The sequence below is a fragment of the Agelaius phoeniceus genome, chromosome 6 (assembly GCF_051311805.1).
Source record: "Agelaius phoeniceus isolate bAgePho1 chromosome 6, bAgePho1.hap1, whole genome shotgun sequence".
NCBI classification, from domain to species: domain Eukaryota; kingdom Metazoa; phylum Chordata; class Aves; order Passeriformes; family Icteridae; genus Agelaius; species Agelaius phoeniceus.
The window spans coordinates 30466248-30478511 of NC_135270.1; the positions used below are offsets into that span (position 1 = coordinate 30466248).

General features: G+C 37.9%; 1 protein-coding gene across 3 annotated transcripts in view; it reads left to right on the forward strand.

The window, feature by feature from the left end:
• The window catches only part of DCAF5 (DDB1 and CUL4 associated factor 5), a 67141-nt gene that overhangs the window by 17357 nt on the left and 37520 nt on the right, over window positions 1-12264 (forward strand). For all 3 annotated transcript variants that reach the window (XM_054634253.2, XM_077180301.1, XM_054634254.2), the window contains exon 5: window positions 1349-1478. In XM_054634253.2, the coding sequence (XP_054490228.1) occupies window positions 1349-1478 (130 nt within the window). The remainder of the gene's footprint in view (window positions 1-1348; window positions 1479-12264) is intronic.

Sequence of the window (12264 nt, forward strand, 5' to 3'; positions counted from 1 at the left end):
TAAAGCCTTTGGGCCGACTGGCAGGACAGAAGTTGGCTTCTTTTCTTGTTTTTACTTTTGACTTATGTCTATGAATAACACCATGGAGCTTCATCTGTGGTCAGAGACCTTTGTTTTCATCACTGCTAAAGAAACACTAAGATGGAAAATGCCTGATGAAAAAACTTGTAATAGAGCATGGAAGGAGGGTACAGACAAGACAAATAAATGTTAATTCTGTCTCATTTGCTTCATAGGCAGTGGTTTCATAAGGTATTGGGAATTTGAGAGGGTTGCCTGTTTAACCATGTTTCATATGTGGTAATGAGGAAAATGAGGAAAGAAAATCACATAGCTCTGGAGGTGCTTGTGGGGCTAAGGGTGCTGCACTGGTGACTCAGACAGGAACAAGAACTGTCTCCCTAGCATGTGAGTGACACAGGAATTGCACCAAAACAAACAGTGAATGGGAAAGTCTGGCCAAATCCCTGGCTCAAAATAGAAATTGATTCTGGTTTCTTAGTTGATTTAAAGAGTGGCAGCATGCCACAAAAGATACAAACAAGAAAGAGAATTAGACTGTGCTTAAAGCTGTAAAGCGCACAGAAGCAGAGAGAGGGTAACAGAGTCAAGGCTTTTCCCCACTCTTCATGGAGACGGTATTTTGATGGAATAAATAAGGCAGAGTAGCAGCCCAAACACAGTCTTATGAGCAGGAGAGTCTGAATGAGCAGGTTTTCTACTCTGTGTGTGAACAACAAGAGCTAACTGTTAACGTTTTTTTATGCAAGAGGAGCACTCTTCTTGTCTGCTAGTACAGCACTTAAGAGGTGGTAGGCTTCTTTTCCCCAGGGTTAGCAGCTTGCTTTAAGCTAAGTTTCATACAAATTTATTTCACTTCTTGTAATATTATTCTCCCTTAGAAACAATTGCTGCTACATTTATGGTTTGGGTAATCAGCAGGTGCTGTGGAAACTCTCAGGCATATATTACTAGGAAGCTTTCAGAAGCTCCTCCATGTATAGTCCTTATCAGATGAGCATTTGGTAATGAACCTTAAAAAGATTCAAGTATTTGATCTTTGAATAGCTAGTTTTAAACTCTGATAACCTTCCATAAAGAAAATGGTGTCTTGAAATTCAGTGTGTGTCCTTTTCCATATTTAGACAGAATTAATGTACACGTGGGTGGATTTTAAAACTTCAGGTTTTATATTGCTTTGGATGTGTCAGCTTGAGAAGTGGTTTGAACATGTCTCCATATCTTCAGATCTTGTTATGCTGTTTCCATATTCAGCTGCCAAACTCCTTGCATGAACAGTTGAATGCATTGTTTGTTCTTATGTCTGAAATTTCAACTTTTTCAACAGAGCCCTTCTGCTTGGCACACTACCCATCAGCCTTTCACAGTGTGATGTTTAATCCAGTAGAACCCAGATTACTGGCTACTGCCAACTCCAAGGAAGGTGTGGGACTCTGGGATATTCGTAAGCCTCAGAGGTATGGCTGGCTGACCTTCTTTTATGCTGTGTTATTTCTTTCCTTTGGGAGGTGATGACATGCTGCTTTTTTTTTTAATTTAAGTCAGTATATATGTTAGTAAGAAAATATGCACAACAAAGTTAATAGCAGTGTTGTTAATCAATTATTTTTCATAATTAATATTCTTCCTCATACTTTTGATCTAATTTGATTTAAAATTGGGCTAGATTTTCAGTGTTAAGGTAAGTGATTTTTAAGGTAAGTCAAGGCTCCAAAGCCTGCTTGGCTTCACCACTGCAAATTAGCTTGGATTGCTGTGTCAAGTTCTCATCATTATATGTAGCACTGTCTTGGTACTACTGGAAGAAGCTGTGGTGCCACTGCCTGGTTTACAGTTTGTTTTTCATGTCCAGCTCAGTTCTTATTGGCTGACTGGAAAGTGTGGTCAAGGCAGCTTTTTACTCAGCGCTTATGAGTTTAACATGGCTTCCTGAGAGATACAGACATCTGTATAATCATTTGGCTGTCTAATGTGCTTCCAAATATACATAGAGTTAAAAATAAGTTAAGAGAATTAGGTTGCAGTTTGAAATATGGTTAGACTGGGTTCTAAAGTGGATGTATACAATGTCTGGTACCAGACTTTGGCATGCATGAGAGATTAAGCTTTTTCAGTCTTTCAGATTGTGAATGTTCATTTTTCCATCATAAAAATCTGTGGTGGGTTAAGTCTGGCTGCATGGCAGCTGTAACATAAATGAATGCAGGTGTTAAGTCTGCTTTCAGCTACCATTTTTCTGGGACAGCCGTTAGCTCTCCTCCTTTGCTTGATCAGAGATGTGTCCAAAACACAATGAGAAGGGTGTATGCTTGGCTTGGGAAAAGAAAATGACTCTAAATCACTCTGCTGCCACTGCAGATTTTTTCCCCATGAAACTCTCAGGAAAGAGGACTCTTCAGAATTATATGTGTCCTGCTAGTGGGCTGCCAGAATCTCTCATATTTAAATAAATTACGCTGGATTTTTAGTCTATTTAAAGTAACAGAGCATTTGACAAAACTTGTACTTGTCTCTGTAGAGCTAATTTGCTAATCTAGAAAGCTGGAATTTGTTTTTTAATGTATCTGTGGCCAATTCACTTTGTCATATGAGGAAAAAGAAATTAATTTTAGATCAGGAAAGATACAATCCTCATTCTGGTGAGGAAGTGGAAGCCAGAATTTACACATCTATCTGTGTATTTCAGTTTGTTACAGTCTTTTCTGGAGAAAATACACTTAATTATCAGGGGGTAAAACTAGTTCTTGTTAAAGTAATCCACATAATGCTGTAAGTACTTGTGGTAGACTGCATAAAACTGAAGTTGGTATGTGTGGGAGTTTGTGAATATTTTCCATATTTGTATTAATAATAAAGGATGCTGTAGTTGCAGGTAAGATCTGCCAAAAACACTTTGGTTGGTGAGTTTTATAGGAAGAATGGGTTAAAGAGCCCTGAAATTCTCCATAATCTAGGCATAAACAGGAAACTGCCTTTGTAAGCATGCCACTAGCACAGCAAAGGAAGGCTACTGCATCAGATGCTTTCCTCGCTGTCAAAAAGGTCTGCTAATGGTAAAAATTCTTGCTTCGCTACATGTATGTAGCTCTCCTTTATACTGTCTTTGGTATCCAAGAGAATGTATTTCTTCCTGAGGTGTAGGAAAGATGAAGGAATAGAAGTTTTTGAGGGACAAGTATTTGTTTGATTGTTGAATCTTTGCTGGGATTGTTGAATAGCATAATGTCTAAATAACTGTAGGGGGATAGGATATAGGAAGGTGAAGGTAGTGTAGAAAGTAATCTTACCCCCTAAAGAGTTGCAGCTGGGTTAATTATTAAATATTAGGAGTAGGCCTGACTTTAACAGGCCACAGCTGTAGCCAATCAGAAGAGTGTTATAAAAGAGTGGATTGGTTGGTTGAGGGGAAACTGGAGTCAATTGGCTACTGTGAGAAGAAGGAAGAGTCAGTGCTTAGAGGAGCTGCCTATGAGAAACATTGAGGAGGTATGAGACCTTGTTGTCTCCCCTTGCACTAAGGAGACAACAATATGAAACCTTTGCAATAAAATGACAACAAATAACAACAGTAAAAAATTGCTAGGTCTGTCTGTTTCTTCCCTAGTTTACTTTTTCATCTACATTGCTGCATACGATGTTCACCTGTGAAGGATTTTTATGCCTTAAGCCATCAGGGGAAATTCTTCCAATCCTTCAGTATTGATGTAGTCCATCATAACACTGAGGCCACTTTGGAAGATTTTCACTCCTATCATTCTACCCGTTGTGCCAATAGAAGGTACCAGATGAGTTCAACTTTGGCTGCTTTGTCACATTCTGTGGTAGCACAGTTTTGATTAGAGGTTGAATAGGTAGAAAGAAGGGGAAGAAGTTTAAATACTTTTAAATGTTTACTGTGGGTTGCCAGAATTTTAACTCCCAGTGGGCTAGGCTGGACCACAGCACTCTTCTAATATGGGACATGGGAAATGGTTACATGTAGTTAATAATTTGCTGCTGGTATAACACTTTCTGTAAAACTCATCTGGGGGACCAAGTAGGTCCCAACTACTGTCTGCTCTCAGATGGAGGCAGAGTTAGATAATGCAGGCACTACTTTTTGCTTCGTAACTGGAGGCTGCTCTGGGGAATTTTGCTGCTGCTTGTCTGCAAAATCCAGCAAGTGAGAAGCTTGGAATTCCAAAGACTAGCTGTTTGTGGCCAGTAGCACTACTGTAATTAGCAATACCTTCCAATTGTAGTTAGCAATATTTTCACACAACGTGTATTGCAGCCAACAGCACTGTGTGTGTTGAGGCTTTTTACAGAGATAGGTGAGGTTTGATAAAACACACAGGAATTAGGGGGCCTTTAGTCATTTGAAGGGGATCAGGCTTGATGTTGAATATCTGATTTTAATCAGCAAAGACTTCTCAGAGGAAGTATAGTTTTTCTTTGAAGCTGTTCAGCTTGATAATGGACTATCAGAAAAGGGGAGATTTGCTATTAACTTCTAAACTTGTGCGTCAGTCACTGGAATATGGCTAATTGTATAGTTTTAAGCTAATAGCTCTACATTTTCAAAACATTGAATAGAGCAGTCATGTCCTTGTAGGTTAGAGAATTCAGATATAGATTCCATTGCTTGACAGGAACAAATGAGCTGTATTTCCTTATTTATCCAGAAAATCTGAGGATTTTTACAATAGTATATTTTTCTCTGAAATACATGGCTCTTCTCCAATTGAGTTATGGGAGAATTTGTCTCAGCTTGCTGTTGTATGCCTCCAGCCAGGAAAATCGGTTTTGTCCACTTCTTAGGACAACTTTAAACACCCCTAAAAATTTTAAATGGAATACTTTTAGGGCTGGGAAAGAAATCCTGATTTTGAGTAGATTTTATTAATGTACCGTGGAATTGGTTAACTGTCTAATAGGAGGCTGGGTGTGCTTTATGCTTGGCTGCCACAGTGAAGGAGGTGATTGAAAAGCCAGCATTTCTTGGCATGCATGGAGAAATTTAGAGACAGTTGCACAGTCTGAATTGTGGAAAGTTTAGCTCACTTCAAATAATCATAATTTGATTAGTCTTGCTGACTGAGTCAGGATACAGAGGCGGATTCATTTTGCTTTTTCCCCAAAGTTCATTCACAGCTTGATATCTCTGCTGTCTCAGATTTAGTGCAGCAATTGAGATTCTCTCCTCCTATCCCAGTATACTAATAAGATCTGGATGTGGTGGATTGGCTCCTCAGAAATAGCATATGAAGTGTTATAAATATAGAACTAATATAATTCTACAATTATAAGCTGACTAGTGAGTCTGGAAATCTTATTTTTCTATTTTTAGAATGTGTAAGTATTTCTATTCCTTCAGGTGGACGTTAAACTGAAACCATCTGTATTGTTTTTTCTTTAAAAAGAGTGTGTTGAAAAGCTTTAAATGTGGTTTTGATTGAGGAGACTGCTGTAAGGCATTCACACCACTAGATGGGGTCTGGAAGCTGTGCCTTTTTAAAAGAAAGTCAAGAGGGAGGTCTGTGCTTCTTAAACTATTTACAATAAAATACGTATTAAAAATATTGTTACAGGATTGCTGGGGGAAACTCAGCAATTTGGAGTACCTATATATCTCAAGCAAAGACTGTGTAATTTCAGCTGTTGTTAAGTACTCATGTTCTCCCTTCTCTTTTTCCATGCAGCTCCATGACCATCTCATTCTTTTTACTGAAATGAAAAGACTGCATTTTCCCTTAAGAAAATATTATCATTGTCCCCTTAATGCTTTCTTTTCCTATGTTCCCCTCTGACCCACCACTTACATCAACATATGTGGAAGTTTTTGAGATCAAAATTATATTGATTTGTCCTATCAATGACCATCACATGTTTTTAAACTGATCTTCATGCTTCAATAAGGCTGAGAATCTAGAGAAGCAAACTCCTAAGCTGTGGACAAGGAACACATGTTGTTAGCTATTAGTGAATCATCTAGTGATTAGCTCATTAAACAGTAAGCAAAATATAGAGGTATAGAAATTTCTTCCCTGTAGTAAACAAATTATGTTCAGGGGGATCTTGAGAGAGGACTCAGCAGGTTTATGAATGTTGAGGTGTGTTGATCTACCACTGTGTGGGCAACTTTGAAGGTGTGGCTGCACTGTGCTGCTGGTCTTGAACTGACTGTATTTCCTAAAGCCTCTGTCTTGAACAGAGCTGTTCTGCCAAGTGCTAATTACTAGGTGTTCAGCTTACTCATTGTACTGCAAGTAAACACAATCCAACTCTTAAAGCAATCTGTGATGTCCATAACTTCTGGTCCACATGTATTGGAGATCATAGGTACTTTTGAAAATCCGGTTCTTGGCTCCTGATTGCTTTGACCAGTAGTTTATCTTACTTCATTGAGTTCCCAACCTTTCAAAGACCTGATGAGTATTACCTTTTTTGGTTTTGTATCAGTGGTCTGGTAGCAAGAGGAAAATACAGATGGACATCGAAATCTTGCAGGTGGTATTAGATTGATATGTAGCTGGAAAAGCTAGGTTTAAGGTTTAGGAGGCCTCTCTCAGTATCAAAATAGGAGTGATAGCTACCAGAACTACAGGAAATTTGAGAGCAGTTCTTCATAGTTTAGTTAAATGCATGTCAAGTAGACCAACTTTGCAAGAGAGGACTGAATATTACCTCTGAATAATGGCATGGTTAAATCTGTTGGGTTTTTTTTTTTTTTTGATAAGTGGATGTGCAAGGGAAAGAAAGGGAGATGAGTATTTGCAGCTCTGTCTGTACCACAGGTGATATTTGTAACCTGTTGCATAGAGAGGACTTTAGAAAATCTCTGTGGTGATGTTGAAGGTATTCTAAGGTCATAAACACAGCATCATAACTGAGTACAAGTCCATAGATTGAGGTCTCCAGTGGTGGCCAATTTTAGTTTCTAGGGTCATACCTTCAAGGTATTTGATCCTTAGAGATCCCACAAGAAGAACAGAGATGGCAGTTATTTTCTGAGTAACGCTCACACATGTGCTAAATTTTTATCCTTTCTAGCTTTCCTTCCTGAGTTCACTCTACAAAGTAACTGTTGCCTTTTTTTTTATCTGTGTGTTACCAAGATGTCTGGTATGTTGGATGAAATACTGAGCTTCTGCAAGTGTGAGGGATCAGTATTGTTTGTGATTGTGTTGGGGATAGTAATTCAGGGACCAGACACAGGATTTGCTTCTGACAGTGAGCTTACCAAGGTTCAGGGCTCTTTCCTTAAAAGCTAGTGCTGGTCAATTCGGAATTTTCTTCATGTAGAATCTGTAGGTGATACATGATGGCAGGAATAGTATGAGGATATTTAAAATTTTACTTTGACTGTCTTACATTTTGACTTTTCATGTGAAGGAAAGAAGCTTCTGACTGTCATCACTTCCAGTGTGAGTGCTTTGGGATTCCCAAAGTCCCTGCAGGAGGAACAGTTCACTACATCGTTGAATTGGCAAATACCTGTTTCAATTATTTCAGTGCAATAGAAGCGTGCTGCATATTTCTGTTTGGAGATCTTTGTCAGTCCTGCTCTGAGCAGAGCACTGTATTAAGGACTGCAGGAGAAATGTGTGTATCTTGGCAACCACTTGATCATTGTCAGGCTTATAATTTCTTTCTCTTCCTAGTAGAATAATTTGGTGTGAATTTTGACTGATTTGATGTTGCTTAAAGTAATCCATTTAGGCTACAGTTTAACAGATTTTAAATGCTGTTTTGGAACTCACTAATATGGGTCAACCAGACCACCTCAAATAGTTCAAATAACTATTTGTCTTCTCTTGCAGTTCAGAAAATAGAACTCATCCCACACATGTACCATCCTCACATGTTATACTTCTGTGCTACTGAGGCAGCTCAACTGATCAGTTTCTCAACCTAGAATTTAAAGATCTAACCAGATCCAACTTGGCATATTTGCCCCAAATTACACAGAACCTAAATGTAGACATTTTCCCTCGCTATTTGTGTTCCATTATTTATCAAAAATTCCCTTTTGAACTTTTAGAAAGTGAACTAATTATTGCTTAAATTCATGGGATGGAATTTTTCTGGGAATCTTTGGGATGCATTGAAAGAACATTTGAATAGTAATGGCATATGGGGGAGCAGTAGTTTTTGGATGGCTTTTGGCTTTGATTTCCTTACTGTAAACATAAATCTCAAAAATGTTTGCCACAAATTTAGCCAAATTCAACAACTTAATTTAAAGTTAGAAATATATAAGTATCTCTGCCTTTCCTTCTTTTCACTGAGGGAAAAAAGGGAGTAGTTGCAAATGAGCCTTTTTTGTCTTTGGGCAAGGAGAGATGGTAACAATCATCAAGGCTTTAGTCATGTTGATGACTTTCCTGCCTGAGGAGACTTTTTTTTTGTCGTTGCCATCTTCAGTCATTTGGTGCTTTTTTTTGCCTTTTTTTTTCTTTAAAGACAGGAGTGCAGCCTAAGGTTTTGAACTATGTAGATCAGTGAATTTATTGTTAAACAATTTTTTTATTCTGAAGCAGTAATTTCTGTTGCTGGTGTAAGCATCACCTAATAGATAGTCTGGAAATACTTAACTTTGCAAGTCTGCCAAATACTGCCTGGTATTTAAGTGTGTGAACCAGGTACTGTAGTCTCTTTTTCCCACCCTTATGCCTTGTCCTTATTGTGGAGTTTCCTGGGATGGTAACGTTGGAAGGGCCCTCTCACTTAGCTATATTCTAGATATACACACTCCATATTTCATTTGCAGTCCTGCTTTATGCATGATCTTGTCAGCCCTCTTGGGATAGAGGGTTTAGCTTAGGTTTCTCTGTTTAGTCTGGTGTCCTTCCTGGAGTGGAGTGTATTTAGAAAGATTTTTAGCTTTCCTCTAGGATCCCTGATTTGTTGATCAGACACAACTGAATTGTGGAGAACTGAGGTTCAAATTGTATAATAGAAAAGAGTGTTCTTAGTAGCTCAGCTTTTAATTCTTTGTTCTCAGATAGTGCTATGGTCATTCTTCTGTTCGGCCTCTCCTGTCTTGATTGTGCTCCATCATATGCACTGGGATTTTCTGATTTGAAGATGAAACTTTTTCACACCTATCAGCACCCTCACATTAGCACTCTTGGTTCTGGCAGGCACTTAAACTCAATACTGTCCTTTTGCTCTGTTATTCAGGTTTTAGATATTCAACACTATGTGTAACTGTAAACAAGAAGTCAGGAAACCTGGTTTTGTTTCAGAGTGTTGGTTAGGTCTGTTGGTTGACCTTTCTTGCCCTAGTTTTTCCTGTACCAAGAAAAGGGAAAACTGCCTACTTCAAAAGCCTCGTGGTGCTTAATCTTTTTGTTAGCTTTGAAATACTTTAGCACCCAGGTCTTTCTAAAGCAAGAATTTTAAGTGCAAGGTATTGTCCTTGTAATGCAAATTTTGAAAGTATAATCTGTTGCTCAAAAGAACCTCAGATTGAATGGGGTTTTGTAGAGGGCTTTCTTAAGGCAGTAATCATTGTAAATCTTGCCCTAATCACATCTATACCATCTATATCCAATTTAATATGGAGGGAATTAAAAGAGAAACTTTTTTTATCTAAAAAGGAAAAAAAGGAGAAAGGAAAATTAAAAAAATTATTGTTGACTGAAATCAAAGGCCTCTTAGTGCATTTACTAGGAGAACATATGAAAAATTAGTTTAACCCTATTGTAAGAGAAGGGAATTAGTCTTTGAAACATCAGTCCAGGGGAAACTGTGGTAGAACCAACCTGATGAGTCCAAAGGTATGCCTGCAGTTATATTCACTTAGCTTTAGGTGAAAGTTTATATTCATCTTTTACCTACTAGAGGCAAAAGCTTTACTAGTTCAAGACTGGACTCTTCTACTGCAGGAGCATTTTGGATCTTGCCACTCTTCCTGTCAAAAGAAAGGCCTACTTCCTTCTTGCTGCTATTTTCTTTAATAACTACTTGTGTAGTTTTTGCAAATTAAAAATTCTTGCAGCTTCACTAGAGGAGAGCAGGGAAGGGAGTGTGTGTGTGTGTATATATATATATATATATTTTATTGGATAAGAGAACAAATCTGTGGCTGATGTTACTCATAAGCTTTCCTAATGCAAGACAACAATTGCAGCACAGAAATGTGCAGGAAAAAATCTATTGTAAGACTGCAGTATTGACATGTGACTGATTTTGCATAAGGTATGAAAATGGCTTCATTCTTCAGGAGGAATTGCCAACTTGTACACTCAGATTATTTTTCGAAGGTAACATTCTCTGATATCCATGTTCTTTGTGTTGTAAGGACTTTGGTGAGTGCTTGGTTTTGGGAACAAATCCTGCTCCTTTTTTTGGCCTAAAGGTCATTTTCCCATGCCATGTCTGACTGTGTTTGTATCTTCTCTATCTGGTTATCTGATGGAACCTGTTGTTTTGTGTTTTGCTGGATTTAGCTGAGCAGTGTTCCCTGTCACAGTCTGTACTCCATCCTACAAGGTGCTATTTCTGAACAGACTGCATAATGGACTCCGATAAGAGAATTTAGGGTTTAGAAAAGGATGGAAAAGATCAGGTGTTTCAGCTAGTTTGTGGTTGTTGGACAGTTGCTTTTTACATTGTATTCTCAAGTTTTTGGGTTTTTTTAATTGAGCTAAATTTTATTGTTGTATGGTTATGTTTTTGGTGTTTTTTCCCTGAAAAACTAATTGTCTGCTTACTAGATCTCATTTATTGCTTACATTACAGTAACACCTACATGATTCTAGCCTACATGAGAATAGGACACTCTTGTGCCTGGTGACCCACAGATCTGTGATGAGGGCAAACCTAGGACGGGAGAATGTGAACAGATCTGTAATAAGACCTAAACAAACCTTGGCTAGGGCTGGAGGAGGATGTGAAGCATTCAAACAAACAGGGTTTTTTTCCCCTGCTTGTTGTCTTTTGCTACTGCTCACTCTTTGCAATGGCAGATGTAACCTTAACTCCTGAAAGGATAAAAGTCATACAGATGAGGAGGAGAATTTAGTATACTTTACTCTGCCCTTGCCATCTTCCTCAGAATACTGAAATTCTTGAGATGTTTTTCCTGTGAATAAAGGCAGAATGCAGGGAATCACAATGCTTTCTGAAGAGCTGCCTGAGATCACTGATGTAGCAACATTTTCATTCAGTGATGCAGTTAGGTCATAAGGGCCAAATTAGGCAAGCCTGTGCTGTTACATTGTTGGGTACATAAATGGTGATGTTTGATGTTTTTAAGGCCCAGTTTCTGAAGTCTGTTATCAGATAAGAATCTCAGTTATTTAAAAAAATTAAAACATTGCCCTCATGGTTTGGAGGGAACAGCAAAGCTTCTATTCACCTTTGAGTTTGCCATGCAGGAAAGTTCATTAATGATGGGGAGATTCCATTTTGAACTAGTTTATATGTTTCTGACCTTAACAGTAAACAGCAAAGAAATGTCACATTCTTGAACACCCTGACTTCTGTACTTTCTTATCATGGTGGATGGAGTTAATTTTCATTGTATTTTCTTTTTGAAGGAAAGCAAAGATATTAGTTTTGCTAATAATACACAGCCTTTATTTTATTTGGTTATTTTTTAATGTCTGAGCAAATACCCTTTACTCCTGGTAAGGATTCTTGGAGACAGTTCTTGTGAAGGTAGTAAGATAATCAGAAGTAGTGATGATAGAATTTAGAAAAATTAGCTTGTTTCTGAAAAATAATAAAATCTTGAGTATGGCTTGTATACCTTCAGACATAGATGGAGTTCCTTCACATTTGTTAACACTTAGAATACTTAGAATGAAATGTACGCTTAGACACAATTTATCTGTTTTTCAAAGAAACTGTCTTGAGATTTCTGAGACTTATAATCTACTTTTAAAAGGTCTGCATGATTATTGAGCAGACTGTGCTCAATATTGTGCTGACTTTTCTCTTATTGGTTAATTTGGCTCTTAAATGTTTACTTCAGACTCTATGTTAATTGTGTCCTTTTAAACACACAATAATTTTCTTGCAAATAAACCCCCAAACTTTTCTGCAGTTTTCCAGGCCAAAATTCTGTCTGCCAAGTTTCATTCCAGTTATTTTTTTGCACAGTTAGAAGTTTCTCAATTTTGTGGTTACAGAATTGCTGACAAACACAGTTGTATGCAATGGTGTATTAGTTACGAGCATTCAGTTCATTCTTTCCTTTTAAGGTCATTCTTTCATTAACTTAGTCTCACTCACTGCTGTTTATGATACCAA